At 38.5% G+C, this 15,960-nt stretch overlaps 1 protein-coding gene across 1 annotated transcript in view; it reads right to left on the reverse strand.

The window, feature by feature from the left end:
- Positions 1-5,272: 5,272 nt before the first annotated feature.
- LOC107603068 (leucine-rich repeat neuronal protein 2-like) overlaps positions 5,273-15,960 on the reverse strand; it is a 63,374-nt gene continuing 52,686 nt past the window's right edge. Inside the window, exon 2 of the mRNA XM_016295806.1 lies at positions 5,273-9,042. Within this exon, the coding sequence (XP_016151292.1) occupies positions 6,559-8,727 (2,169 nt within the window). The 5' untranslated portion in view covers positions 8,728-9,042 and the 3' untranslated portion in view covers positions 5,273-6,558. The remainder of the gene's footprint in view (positions 9,043-15,960) is intronic.

Here is a 15,960-nt window from a genome sequence, read left to right on the forward strand (position 1 = left end):
TCTAATCTCTCACCATCTCAGGCCTTCGCCGTAATGGGCCTACCATCAGGTTAGATTTGTTAAACTGACAGTAGCTGGTCGCTGAGAGGTTCACACATAAACGACTCAATGTGCTTGTAGAAGGATGAGGCAATTAGATGCCCTTGTCATTTCAAGCTTCAGTTTTACATGTTCTTTGCATTTGCCATGATTTTTGATCTCATGATGAAGAAAAAAAACTGTTTATTTTCCTCCTCTCAGTCTTTCTTTCTATGGTTTATTCATCATCTCTCCTCCTTTACATGCTATCTTTAGTTTATGTAGGCACCGAACTGACATATTTATGAGCACTCTCTTTTTTCACTCTTGACTTTCTCCAGCATTGTTTACAATATCTGGCTCCAAGAAAGATGTGGCAGTTGAGAAACTGGTATTGACAATGCATGAAAGAATGATTTGACCACATGTGTCCAGGTTTCCTGGTAGAATTTTCAGGCTATTGCATTTTATTTTATTTACTTTTAATTTTGTTGGAGCAGCCAGGCTCAAATAGTAGTCATCCATTGCTGTCATGTATGCAGAGACAATAATGTGAATTTCATTAAATAAGATTCTCCCAATGATAAATACTTATTAGAAATCCTGAAATAGCTTGATGCATTGACTGCTAATGACACAGCTTAGTTCTGCATGTACAATGAGTCATATACCGCAGTCACACAGGAGGAATGACAGCTCATTGTGTTCACTTATTATACAGTAGTTATGGCCAGACAATTTAAATAACTGTGAATGATTTTAAATGAAGTGATAGTCACTTTTGTAGCAGTGACGTGTTCTCTGCTGTCGAACTGCTCATTGTTTAGTCAATATTGTGTGTGTTCACTGCTCTGGGCCTTTCTTCCAGACTGACTTTCCTTCCTGTTTCAATATAAGTCATTGACCAAATCTGTGTCTGTCCAATGATGTGAAACAGGAATTGAAGAGGTCTGGGGATTTACAACAGTGCTGCTGCAGGCAGTAAGAATACACCTTTCACCTATACGTAACCAAACGTTTCGGGTCAGTATGCTCACCAAGACTGCATTTATGTAGTAATAAAAAAAACTTAAATATCTTACATTATTAAATAACTTTTAAATATGAATGTATTAAATAACTTTAGTTATTAATAGTTTTCATCATCCATTATTCAAGTCTTTGGTGTCACATGATCATTCAATACATGATATTATATTTGATTCCCAGGAAACATTTCTTACTATTATCAATTTTGAAAAGAGTTGTGCTGCTTTATATTTTTGTGGAAACCAAAAAACTTTTTTTTCAGGATTCTTTGATGAATAGAAAGTTCTAAAGAACAGTATTTATTTTAAATGGAAATCTTCCTATTCAATAATAAATTGGCGTGAGGACCGTTTAGAAGAAAAATGTTCATCCAACAATTATTTTTCATCTGCTTTTTAAAATTCATCTTAATTTTTTTCCAACCTGTTTGACTTCCCTCCAAACTGATTAAAAAGAAATGTTCGTGTTCTGTGGGTAAATAACCGCTAACAGATTTGGAACGATATTAGATTGAGTTAATAATGACCAAATTAAATTTTTTGCATCAACTGTTCCGTTAATATGGGTGAATTGAAATGCTGAGCTAAATGTGTTATCGTAGATGTGGGGACCTCTCACTCAAATATATGTGCACACACTCTCATGCCCCACCTAAAACAGCCCAGTTCTACTCCATTAACCAGTGTCACTTCCCATTTCTGGGCTCTTGCTCCCCCGTTCCATATTCCATTATCTTACTCACACGGTCTGCCTTCCTTCCCCTTACGGGGAAATCGATAGCCGCACTAAATAGATTTCACAATCAATTTTTCTATCATCGTTCCACAAAACTGTTTCCTGGCTTTGAAAATGGGAACACTTTAAAGGAAAGGAAAAAGAGAGCAACAGGCTGATCTTGTCTTGAACGGCTGAGGTTATGGTGTATTTTTCACTGTGTGTAGCCTGAATTGCATCGCAAAAAGTTTTAGGTGAATGTTGTGTGTACTATTGCAAGAAGTGTTGCTATAAGCCAGTTTGCAGTTACAGCAGGTATTGTATACACAAGTGCTTAAAAGTTTATTTTTTTAATGTAATTTCTTAAGAATGGATTAAATTGGTCAAAAAAAAATTCTAATAAATGCTGTTCTTTTCAACTTGATCAAATCCAGAAAAAACTCCAGATTAATATTAAGCAACACAACTGTTTTCAACACTGATAATATTATAAGAATGATAAGAATGATTTCTGAAGAATTATGTGACACTGAAGACTGGAGTAATGGCTGCTGAAAATTCAGCTGTGCGTCACAGGAATAAATTACATTTTAAAATATATAAAAACAGGAAACCATTATTTTTAGTAATATTACTGTTTTACTGAATTTTTGATCAAATAAATGTAGTCTGAGTCCAGGCAGTAATGTGCCTATCATGCATTCTTGTTTCCTTGAGTTCATGGAGGCAACAAGTCTATGCTCCAATGTCATGTCAATATGGTCCAAAGGCACAGGCCTTTTAACTGAATGTTTTTCAGTTGATTAGTTTAAATGTTTATTAGATGTTCCATTCATGACTATTTAAAGATACCACTGTAGTAGACTGCAATTTTACTGTCATGTCAAATTTTCACAATTTTTTCATTCAAATTGTTAAAATTTGAAGGTGTAAAATGTACAATATGTGAAACTTAAGAAGACTTCACTCTATTGTTAATATTTTTGGTGTAATTGTCATGTTAAAAGAACTTAAGATTTTTCTCATATAAGGCCACTTGGTCTGTGCAGAGATTGATGGGACCGTCATTTTCAGGCAGTGCTTTGATGGTGCTTCGCATCATAATTATTATACTAGCAGTGCCCACTGTGAAGTTTTTGTACAGAATGTCCAATTTATAAAGCAGCTGTGTCCTCATTAAGGCATTTTTTAATTCTTCAATGTAAACTTGTAAGCTTGTGCATTACAGGGACTATATATTTCTGTAAATGGAATGTTTCCTTTTGTCATTGTGGGATTTTTAATTCGGTAAAATCGAGTTTAGCTAAAATGTTTTTGCAAGGCACTTATAAATATGTTTGACATTTTCCTTTTAAAGTTATTAATGGTAATGATTGAGCCAATAATTGTCAAATGTCACATTATATCAGCTGACTGGTGTACCATTTCATAGTGAATTATGTTTTTTGATTTAGACTGAAACCAAATAAACGATTCTCAAGCTTGAGGCAATGAAATCCAGTTCACTTTTATCTCTTATTGATCAGGAAATTGACTCGAGAAGGTCATTTATTAAATCATTATTCGGCAAACCTACCATTTATGCACTTCGACTATAGATGCTACACTAGTGTTGTTGGGCTTGCTTGGTTGTCAAATTCCTTTGATCTTGCACTGTAAAACAATTTTTTTCTTCCCTTCCATTAAACTGCAAAGTTACGGTTCAGTGGTGCATTGAGCCTTATAGTTTGGCATTTCCAGGCTTGATAGATTCGAGAGGGTCCACTTGAGTGTAAAGGACGGCATTAAGTGTTACGAAACAGCACCCAGCCGTCCCAATATTCCTTAAAATAACTGTAATGTGCAATTATAGCCGTTCACAATTATTTATGATTTTTGTGGAGAAGCATAACGCTATTATGTTGCCTACGAATCACTGCCCCCTGCCAAACATATGTCTATTATTTTTTTTTCCTCTTCAGGAATCAATCACCGTTTCAAAGATCCAATTTTTAGACAACAGGCTCTTTGCAGTAATTGTGAAGTACGTAAGAGCACTGGAGGGGGAGTACTGGGGGATGAATATACCATTTGCTGCTGAGAGGAAGCCTGAGGCTCTTTTCTCAGCAAATTTAAGAAGCCGAGGGTTGTTTTGCAAGCCTCTAGAAACTGGAGTAATTCGTTGTGGTGCTTCCATTTCAAAAGAATGAATATTTGTTCTCATTATAATTGGAGGATATATTGCTCCAGTTAACTCTAAGGCAGTTCTATGAAATTATGCCCCTTTTGGACCAGTAGCATTAGGGCTCCATGAAACCTTGCAACAGAATCATATGCAACTCAAGACCCTGATTTAGAAAGAGGTTATATCCATTGAGGGTGATATATGATGTCCAAACCATTAAGAATGTTTACATGCACAGTGAAAAATTGTCTGGTCACTGTGTTTTGGATTAAGCACAAAATGCTGAGGCTACTTTGTAGCCTGATTAATGTGTATACATGCTGGTTGAAGCCAAGCTAAAAATCATGTTGTCTTGGTCTGTTTTTGAGATTTTGCAAAAACCAGACTGGTACTTTTTTTTTCATTTAGAATAAAATGTTTGATATAAAAAAAAAAAATATTGCTTTAGACCGACTGAAATCAAACTTTTAAAGTGCATGCAAACACTGTCCTGCAATTGATCAAACCTTGATATCAGTCCAAAATGTTTTAATAATCGCTCAAAATAGAATTTAACACAGAGTCATCTAAATTATTTCAGAAAGTGGTATATTGAATAGGAAATGCAGGTTGACTTATGTACAGCTTTGGGGTGGGGAAAAGACCAATGAGCAACAAATGATAATGAAAGAAAACCAATTTGAGGACAAGAAGTCAAGTTAGAGAGTCACTGAAACAGGAGGGCACATCAACCACAAACTTAAAAAAATTAATCAAAGCAAACAAATTACTGTAAAATAACAGCCTGTAAAGAATGGATTTCCCCATATTTGAGAATATAAGAGGAACAGTTCACAATCCCCAATGCTGCTTTATTTCCTTTCCCGGATAAAAGAGGGGCACACTGGGTATGCCTCTCATTAGTGTAGCTGTCCAGCAGTCAGAGCAGAGCTCATATGATGTGCACTGAATAGTCACCTGACACCCTAAACTTTAAGAAAAAGCCCATTTTAAATTCAATTTTTCTCTTTTTACAGAAAGAAGAGTTGGCACTATATTTCCATGTAGTGTGTACCATGGACAAGAAGTCAAGTTAGAGAGAGAGAGAGAGTCACTGAAACAGGAGGGCACATCAACCACAAACTTAAAAAAATTAATCAAAGCAAACAAATTACTGTAAAATAACAGCCTGTAAAGAATGGATTTCCCCATATTTGAGAATATAAGAGGAACAGTTCACAATCCCCAATGCTGCTTTATTTCCTTTCCCGGATAAAAGAGGGGCACACTGGGTATGCCTCTCATTAGTGTAGCTGTCCAGCAGTCAGAGCAGAGCTCATATGATGTGCACTGAATAGTCACCTGACACCCTAAACTTTAAGAAAAAGCCCATTTTAAATTCAATTTTTCTCTTTTTACAGAAAGAAGAGTTGGCACTATATTTCCATGTAGTGTGTACCATTAGCAGCCCGACAGGACCTGCACTTTTCATCAGTACTGAAAGAGATGGGATCTCTCACGTGCTTGCTTTGTACAAAACAGTGTGCACGTAGACGTGAATCTCTTTCCTGTCACCAAATGTTTGCCTTCATTGCTGGAAAGGATGGTATCATGGGGCTGTTCCACACGCTTTCTCCATGACTCTCTCTTCTTGTTTGACATGTCTGAACAAAGAGACCAACACATATGTCTAGGCAGTATGTCCATCAAAACTAGAAAATCTGTTCACTTTAGTTGTTTTTCTAAGCAAAGGTCTGTCATATTTCAGGAACGAGGAGAACAAAATGCTCATCCCACTCTGAGCATTTTAGGTCATAATTTTGTGGCCCCTGCCAGATGTATAGGTCCATTTTTGAGGGAGGGATAAGATTTCTCTCTTATGCTCAAAGACTTTAAGAATTAAATTTTTCTGGGATGGTCTTAACTTTGGAGCATTCTCTTGGGGTCCTTGTACAAAGCACAATTTAACACACTTTTAAAGAGAGAGTACATACAACATTAGTTATACAACATTTAAGACATCTCCCTTTATATCAGCTCTTTTCATAATGCCTGCTTTGAGATGCCGTCCGTTTGGTTTTTCACCACAAAAGGAAAAGTTAATTGTTGCCATCAGTTTGCAGAACACCTTTCAGAAGACTTCAATTCTGTCGTCTTTAGTTTTTTAGAGGCTTCCTTGCTATGTGTTCTTTGCTTTCCTGTGTCAATTCAGTCTCTTCAGTATTAAAAAGTTAAGTGCTTATCTTTCTACAACCATTTGGGTTGTTGTGACACAGACTCATAAAGTTGGGAGGTTGCATTTAAACAGACTCTATATGAACTGTTATTTATGATTGGCAGCACAGCTTTAGTGTCCTAGGTTGATATACTGTATGTGAATGTGAATATATGAACAAATGCTTTTAATATACATGTGTTGTATATTTTTTGTTACAAAATAAATACAAATATCTTTTTTTATTTATTTATTTTTGTTTTTATACTATACTTTGAAACTGGATCGCTGTTATGTGAAGTGGTCTGCCACTTAAATGTCTAGTATTGGGTGTCTCAGACGTTCAGTAGTTTTGACTGTCAGATCAGTAAAGTGAGTTTTATGAAACATGTACTCCCAGGGATTTTTTTGTCCATCATTCTTGAACTCTTTATTCTCCTCAGCATGCCTCTTTTGTTAGCCCCCGAGCATCTTGCCCCAGTGAAGTATTTCTGAGATCTTTCCCTCTGCCATCTGATAGGACTTTGTCTGGATCCTGCTGATTCCGGTACTTTACTAGTATTGGAGGAGTCATGAAAGCCTTTGCCTCCTGGGTCAGAATGGTGGTGTGGGGTTTTTTAAGCTCCAGCATGTGGTCTTTCCAACCAAATGAGGCTCCCCCATTACATGCTCTGGCCGCAAATAAAAGGAGCAGAGCTGAAACTGCCAGCAGGACTGCTGGGGTCAGGTCTGGTAAAGGATCTGGCATGGACACCTCCTTGGTCCTTAGATGGATGCATGAGGTGTCATTTGGCCCCATGTGTAGACAAACTTTGTAATGAGTGCCTGGATGCAGACGGGTTAGGTTGAATCTCCTGGTGCCTGCTAGAATTCGAGTGCTATGTCTATGATGGTCTTCCAGACTGACATTGGCCACCCATGATAAATGGGCAGTAGGGATATTACGGTTTGCTTGCCACGTTAGTAAGGCATACCTTTCTTTGACATCCTGAACTTCAAAGCTGTCCTCTGTCTTTCGAGTATTTGTATGAACCAGGTCACCTCCCTCAACATGTAGAGTCAAGCTTCTAGTATCAGCTCCCACAAGGTTCTGTGCAACACAAGTGTAGAAGCCAGCCTCTTCAGCAGTGACTCCCAAAATCTCTAATGTGCCTTCTGTGAGAACCTGATAACGCCCATAGCTGCTGGATGGAGTCAATCTCACGCCCTGGGGAATGACCCAGTAGATACTTGGCTCTGGCTCTGCCAGTGCTCGACAGTGCAAGGCTATGTTGTCTCCATGCTTGACTTCAATGTAAGAGGGAAATGTGCTTGGGGCAATCAAGGGCAGGCAGCTGTCTGCCATCTCTCTGAATGATACTTCTTTAACTCGTCTGGCTTTCAGCTCAGGAGGCTCAGAGCAGAATGTGGATTGAGGCTCAATAAAACGGACTGGCTTGTCATTGTCGGCTCCCACCCAGCGGATCAGGCAGTCACAGCGAATAGGATTGGTGTGCAAGCTGATTTCTTGAAGGCTGGGCAATGACCTTACTGTCTGGCTATGCAAAGCACTCAAGGCATTACTGTTCAGCATTAGACTTTCCATACTCAACAACTTTTGGAAGGCCTGAGGGTGGATATAGGAGAGCCGAGGATTGTTTGTGATCTCCAGTTTGGTCAGTTCAGGCAAGTTTTCCATTGCTGAGTGCTCAATAGAGATCAGCTCTTCCATGTTGTTTAAGCCAAGCTCTTTCAGGTGAAGCATATTTTGAAAGTCTCCCCTCTGCACTAGCTGAATGGGATTCTTGTTCAAGTCAAGGAACTTTAGACCTGGCAACTTTTGCAATGCCTCTTTTGGAACTTTTATTAAGTGATTATCATAAAAGCTAATGCTCTCCAAATTTTGAAGCCCCTCTAGCGCTCGCTGCGAGATCTCACGTAAGCCCATGCCTGCCAGGACAAGACTGCGCAAAGAGCTTAGTGGTTTAAAATTTAGGTCCTGAACAGTGTCCACAGGGTTTCCACCAATCATGAGAACCTCCAATTGTGGCAAAGCATGGAACCAACGCCGGTCAATTACAACCAATCGATTAGAGTTGAGATGTAGCCTTAGAAGTTTATCCAGACCCTTGAAGGCCCCAGGGGAGATGCTTCGAAGCCTGTTGTGATTGAGGTACAACTCCTGCAAGCTAGGGAGACCAAAGAAAGCTGCTTCTGGGAGGTGTCTCAGCTGGTTTTCCTCCATGTGTAAGCTGAGAAGAGCTGGCAGGTCTGTTATCCTCAGGTTGCGGGTACTGGGAAAGCTGTTATGGGAGAGATCCAACTCTGTCAGATTGACAAGGCCCTGGAGTTCACTCTGGTCCACAGAACTGATGAGGTTACTTTGCAGACGGAGGGTTTGTGTCTCTTGAGGGAGGGAAGTGGGCAGCTGGATAAGTAGCAGGTCATTGCAGTCTACTGTAGGAGCCTCTCTGTACACAGACTGGGGAGAGTACCAGGGCTTGATTTGGCAGACACACTGGTGAGGGCAGGGCACTCTCCAGGGCATGGATTGAACGACCAGGGAGCTTCCGACTCCAAGCAGCAGATGTGTATGCAGAAGAAATATTGCAATCAGTCCCATTTTCATAATTAAACTGATATATTTTAATGCAGATTCACTGTGATCTAGACTATTCAGTCCGTTTTAATACCAGTCTCACACTTATCTCTCAAGTTCATGTGACAGGAGAACCGAGGGTTTAGTTGAATTTTTCAAAATAAATTGTCTCAAAGATGAAGCATGCTCTGTTTCTTCATATCCTGGCTTGTGAAGTAGTCACACAAGTATCTCAAAACCCCTTTTCTGTCTCCTTCAGATGGATGTAATTCTCTCCAGTCTCACTTCATTGATCTTACATCCTAGCACAGTAGAGTAGGCTTTAGGATTGGTTTAGGGGCATACCTGGAAAAGAAAAAAAAAGATGACACTTAGTCACAGTAGAGATTACCTAAGAATTATATAATGAAATTTCATAATTCCTTTTGTTAGATCAACACATGTATACAACTGTAACGTATACGTATATACGACTGTTGCTGCTTCATTTAATTTTTCACTTTGTTTGCTTTGTTCACAACTGTCCTTTTTCAATAACCAAAACACTTTGCATGCATGCTTTACTTTATCTAGTAAAGCACTGAATTCATTCTGGGACATTCCAGCTGAATTTCACTTCACGTCTCATAGATGGAGGGAAATGACTATTGTGACAATACGAGAGAAATACATGCTGAAATTTAGTGAGTCTAATTCATGGTTTAGGATTTAGCTCTGCAAATAATCAGGGCCCTGGTATTACTCATATGCTGAAGGCTTGTACGGAATGGGGGAAATATGACATGTTTTTGGCTAAATTCACAAATTGCGGACTCAGAAGGGACATAAAAATGCATTAAGGGAGGAAACTGACTGTGGTCTAACCTACTTTGTTTAAACTTTGTGACATGGTGTGTAGAGGAAATCCTTCAGCTTGTATTTGGAGCTTCTGTACTTTTGGAGAGGATTTGAAAACTTTTTCATAGTTAACTTTCAGAACACCAGCTTGGGATTATTATTGCACTATGAATTGTAATGCTTCATCATCTGGTTTAGTACTTGTTATTAGTATATGTTCTATATACTAAAAAAAACACCTTTTTTGAGTTGGGTTTATGAGATGACATCACATAATCTAGACAACAAAAATGAATATTCGATTATTTTCTGGAGAAAATGTGTCCCTTCACAGCACCTCATACACCGTAGCGATGCAATACTCATGTTTCATTTAGACACCACTTGAATACTTGCTCTGATTGTAGCATCCACCCTTTTTCTCCCTTTCTCAAAGCTCTGAATGCCCAATTAGTTCTAATGTTCTCTCTGTCGCTCTTTTGTCCCTCAGGGATCTACCTGCCGGTCCAGAGACTGTTTGTGCTTCCTCTTTGCTCTCCCTCATAGATGCACATTGGCGTGGAGGGATAGAAGAATGATCCTTAGCTATCATCAGGCCTGTGTGAGTACAGCCCTGAGCTCTCCCCTGCCAGCCATCAGCATGTGCATTTCACCTTCAAGCTCATTTACAATGTGTCAGCTTCTCAAGCAGAAGCTTGGCCCTCATGATGCACCCTGTTACCTTGGCCCAGCTGGTGCTGGGATGTTGCGTACCATTGATTCTCTGTCTGCAACGTAATGAGTTGTGAGGGTGTCTTGAATGCCCCTAATGTGAAGTGAATGGAGACGTTTGCATGTGGGCTGCTCGCTTGTGCATGCTGAATAATGCATTTGCCGAGTTCACCAACTAATCTTCCTTCTCACTGCTTTTCACTCTTACTCTGTCTAGAAAGAAGTAGTGCAGGAGGCCAATGATGAGCTCCTTCATTTACCTCCAGAAGGAAACAGCTGTTGTGGTGCCATGAAACAGGTGGTCTAATCTTGCAGGTACCATTTTATGTCTCTAAATAAATGTGTTTTCACCTCTTAGCTGCCATAAGGGCTGGGTGCCGATACAGTTTTCCTTATTCAGTGCAATTCGGTGTTAAGTTATTTGATTCTGATTTATTTGGGCATTTTTTCGTTATAGAGTCCATTTTGCTTATATATAAACATAACTGATTCTTTAACCTTTCTAAAGGATTTAGATGGATTTCATCATTATTCCAATAATGATTCATTAAAAGGACTGGCTCAGAAGAATAATTTGTTTGTTACCATATTAGTTGTAGATTTTACCATATTAGTTGTTTTTGATTTATTAAAAAGAACCAGTTTGAAAGAGTAATTTGTTCATGAATTGTACTACAGCGGTGGTTGAATGGTGAACTACAAAAATGGTGAATGTGTTTCTGCTGACTCCTCCTTAAGGACTTCCAGTCAGATTCTGTGATGTTTGATGCAGCCTGCACAAATGAGAATGGATCTGACACATGCTTCTATGTCACTCTGAAAGCTTCCTGTTCATAATAATCTCGATACCGTTTTCCTTATTCAGTGCAATTCGGTGTTAAGTTATTTGATTCTGATTTATTTGGGCATTTTTTCGTTATAGAGTCCATTTTGCTTATATATAAACATAACTGATTCTTTAACCTTTCTAAAGGATTTAGATGGATTTCATCATTATTCCAATAATGATTCATTAAAAGGACTGGCTCAGAAGAATCATTTGTTTGTTACCATATTAGTTGTAGATTTTACCATATTAGTTGTTTTTGATTTATTAAAAAGAACCAGTTTGAAAGAGTAATTTGTTCATGAATTGTACTACAGCGGTGGTTGAATGGTGAACTACAAAAATGGTGAATGTGTTTCTGCTGACTCCTCCTTAAGGACTTCCAGTCAGATTCTGTGATGTTTGATGCAGCCTGCACAAATGAGAATGGATCTGACACATGCTTCTATGTCACTCTGAAAGCTTCCTGTTCATAATAATCATCTTTTGTTGACCTTAACAATGGATTGTGCAAGCTACTATTATCTCTCCTTGGCGATGAAGAATATAATGGCAAGACATGCTGAAAGACAAATTTTGACACCAGCCTGTGATTTGACCCATGAAACGGAATCCTGTCACTACTCTGACAAATGCATCTCTACAAAAGCTTTTTTCCTGTCAGGTTCTTTTCAAACCAAAATAAAACAGTGTTTTGTTTTTGTTTAATCTCAGTTTATGTTCTTGATTTGCTTTGCAGATTGCAGGGATTAACTGAATTTGCCGCTGTCAGTTTCCTTACGGGCCCGATGTTCATTCATGGCATGATTGCTGATCGGGGATTGTACGAGCCACCTCTGGCTGCATGCTGATGCCTGGATCTCTATGCCAAAGCTCCTCCTGTCCTCTCCTTAAACGACTCATTTCAGAGCTTAACGGTGAGTGGAAAAGAAAAAAAAGGTCTGTTTGCACTCTAGCAGTAATGCAGATTTGCCAGGCTCTATAAATAATTATTTGCGGTTACACACACCTGGAAATGATTGCCCAGTCCTCAAAGGTGGGTTTGCACATTGCGTTAACGGCTGTTTTGGGTCGAACAGTATTTATGTTTGTTTATTCTGTGCCAAAGCATTAACTTCACACCTGCGTTATTTATTTAATTTATTTGCTTTTGCATGCTTTTATCTTATTATAATCCAGTACATTATCCATACCATCAGAAAAAAAAATTGTCCTTGTATTATCATGGTTTTTCTTTGAAAAAAATAAAATAAAAGAGTATGCTTATTAATATTTTATAAATGGACTGAATTGACTGGCAGTATTCATCATTTATGAAGCATGCTTCAGGTTATAAAATAAAAGGGAATATCCGAATCAATATAGAATCCATAAATTGTTATGGGTTTTTAATGAAAGGAAGTAAATGGACCTCTTATCTTTTACCTGAATACAGATCACACTATGAAGACTGGATATGATGTCACCTGCTGAATGGACCCGAAAGTCTGAATTAATTTGAAAACACTCAAAAAGAATACTTAACCACAAACATCTGACACTCAGATGTACATTTGGACATGTAAGTCACTCTTATACTTTGTTTATTGCAATTACATTAAATAGAACATACGAAACCAACTGTTTTCTCAAAACTTTAAATCATTCTTAGCCATTTTTCCAATTACCTTTGCTTAAAAAGTATGTAATAATTACATTAATTCTTAAAAATAAATGCCACTTTCATTTGTATTTTGTTGTGCAATGCAATGACTTTTGTACAGTTGTGCGCAAGTCTGGCTTAAATGTCCAAATAATTTTTAGACCACCGAACATCAATTGCTTTTATATTGCAGTGGTAGTCACTGTTGTTTTAGCACTTATGTTTTGTAGATATCTTTAAAATGGTTGCACTTTATTTTACAGTGCATGTATTTACATGTACTTACAGTGTACCTACCTAAGAAAGTTCTGGTAATATAAGGTAACTACATGGGGTAGAGTTAGGTTTAGGGGTAGGTTAAGGGTAGAACCTAGTTATTGTAATTACTATAATAAGTACATAGTATGTACATGAAGAACAGGACTGTAAAATAAAGTGCTACCTTTAAAATAGTAGTTTGTCGTCTTGTGTGTTTTTCTGTAAGTGTGTGTGTGTGCAACATTGGAATTCAGTGAAAGGACTTAACTGTCTGTCTCCCTCTGCTTTCACCTGCACTGCACTGACCTTGCCAGCCTATTTTCTGTCAACTCTAATATCAAGCTCCGACAGCACAATCTGACTCTACTGCCAGACATACTGTGTCTCTCTGCTTTTCAAAACTTTTGTTTGACCCTTCTTGCTTCCAGTGTCCCTCACTGTATCTGGAGTCCATCAGCAGCTCATTTTAAAAAAGAGGTAAGGGCACAGACATTAGGTTATGACATCAAAAAATCATGGTCTTAACTCATGAATATTATATTTTATACTACAGGGCTATGAATGCTTGAATCTGATTGGCTGACGAATGTTCTAAGGAGTGCAATTATTTTCAGGGAAATGCACGGCTAAAGTAGTTCCAGGCAGGTCTTGACCGCATTACATGTCCAGATCATTTCGCCAAACGATTTCAGTTATTTTAAAGGTCCTTACAGCCTAAAACAGCTAAATAAATAAAAAACCCACAACGACACTGACCAAACAAATAAATATAGTAAACAATAGGATAAAAACAACAGATTATTTCCATGTTTTGCCACAAAATTAAGTTTTATGTACGGAAAGCACACACTCCTTTTCTCCCGCTCTCTCTTCCTTACAGACGCACACACATACAGGTGCATCTCAATAAATTAGAATGTCGTGGAAAAGTTCATTTATTTCAGTAATTCAACTCATACTTGCACACACAAAAACACACACGCACTAACGTTGTTAGCACTACTGACAATTTTATCAGTGAAATAGTTTAGCAACTTAAAAGCTAAGCTTAAAAGTTCTTGAAGATGTATTTAAAGTTTCACCATTAGTAGAGACGCTGCTGCCATCGTCAATTATTCTTACATATATAAATTAGGTGATGCATATGCAATCTAACATGATCTTTTACAGGGATTTATAGATCTGAAAATCAGGAGATGGATGGATTCTTAGACCTAGCAGTGGATAAATACTGATGTTGGTCTATTAGTAACATTTTAGTTTTGACTGAGGATCCGGGTTTTAATTTGCACTAATAGAACCTTTCATTTTAAGAACCTGAAAATGCAGCTGTACACATCTGTGTACTATATATATATATATATATATATTTTTTTTTTTTTGTCAAAGGGAACTGAAAAAGATAGATTGTAGCCTGACAGCTGTGTACGTGTTCGATAGAACATGTTCCTGCTGTTATTTTTCTAATCTAGCAACAACCATAACGACCACACGGTGTTAAAAATAATAAATTTCTGCACCATATCACTGCTCGTTTTAAGACACGCTGACTAAATGAAACCTGTTCCACAATCGGAGATGCTTGCTCCATATTAGATGACAAAATCAAATTTTGTTGTTGTCTCATACTTTTAGATATGTTGTTATTTGTAAATGCTACTGCTAATGTTAGATTTTACTATATGGTTTTATCCTGATTAAAGCTTTAATACAGCACGGCAACCGCATCCATGTTTAACGCTTCTCATAGCTATGTGAAAATATCTGTCTGTCTATACGCATAGGGTATAATTTGAACACTTCATTGTTGGAGCTGAGCTGATGATCTGAATGAGAGCGCGAGAGAGATGCAGAGCTTGTGCAGAGCAGGGGGACGTGAGGAACAGGATTAAGGACCGCTGCTTTAGAACATTGATTGTGAAACTTGTGAATCCATTAGAATCGTTAGAAGACGGAATCACGATTCATATGAATATATTTTTTCATGCACGCACCCCTAGTTTTGACGGCATGGCAACAACGCTTCCTCTTCTCTAAAGCTGCGGAGCATGGCCTTGCCCCCTTTGTTGCGTGTTCCCGGGGGCGGGGTTTATGTAAATTTCTGGGTTTGTGATTGTAACAAAGTTCATAAGTCGGGAAGAAGGAGGCGGGAACCGGCGAACATTTCAACAAACTTTAATAATAAAATAAACAAACACAAAATAGCGCGACAGCCCCTCGCGGACGACTGCCGCGCACAAACAAAACCAAAACACAAAATAAACTCCAGGCCTGGTCCTCTCTCGTCTTTCCCTGTCATCACTCCTCCTTTATATCCTTCCGGAGCTCCTCCGTGAGACTCGAGACCGGTGAGTGGTGCAGGTGTCGCGCATTCGCAATTACTCCACTGGCCTCGCTCCGTTCCCACGGCTCTCGGCCCCGCCCCTCTCGTCACAGTGATGTCACGAACCCTGGAAGTAGCTCGTTGTAGTTCCTACGAGCCGTTTTTTTGTAGGCATTAAACTGCCTTAATTTTAAAAGATGATATCTCCGTTTGCATTGAACTTTCAGCATCGGAACTTTGCAGATATTGTTTATGCTCAAACAGCAACATTACACACTAACTAACGTTAAAAAAAGTGAAATCGCAATCAGCCACCCCTTTAAATATCATCTGTGCTATTGTCCTGTTCAAAAGTAACCAGATTTTGAATATTATCCAAAGCTACTGCTTTTCGAGCATCTGTTTGTGTTTGTTTGGTTGCAAGTAATCCTTATTTGTCCCAGTCTTTGCAAGAGTTGTTTGTTTTCTAGGTACGTGCATGCACACACACATAACTTATGTATACGCATACTTGGTTTATGCCAAAAAGTGAGATTCACACCTGGTTTCACTAACCCTTGAGACAGAGAAGAAAGCTTTTGAATAATAAAAGCGTGCCAGCACTGAATTTACCCAAGGCTGTCCAACGTCGGCTGCTGCCTTGTAAACATCCACTTGGTGTTGTGG

This window comes from Sinocyclocheilus grahami, unplaced genomic scaffold (assembly GCF_001515645.1).
Source record: "Sinocyclocheilus grahami isolate Dianchi unplaced genomic scaffold, SAMN03320097.WGS_v1.1 scaffold2.1, whole genome shotgun sequence".
NCBI lineage: Eukaryota > Metazoa > Chordata > Actinopteri > Cypriniformes > Cyprinidae > Sinocyclocheilus > Sinocyclocheilus grahami.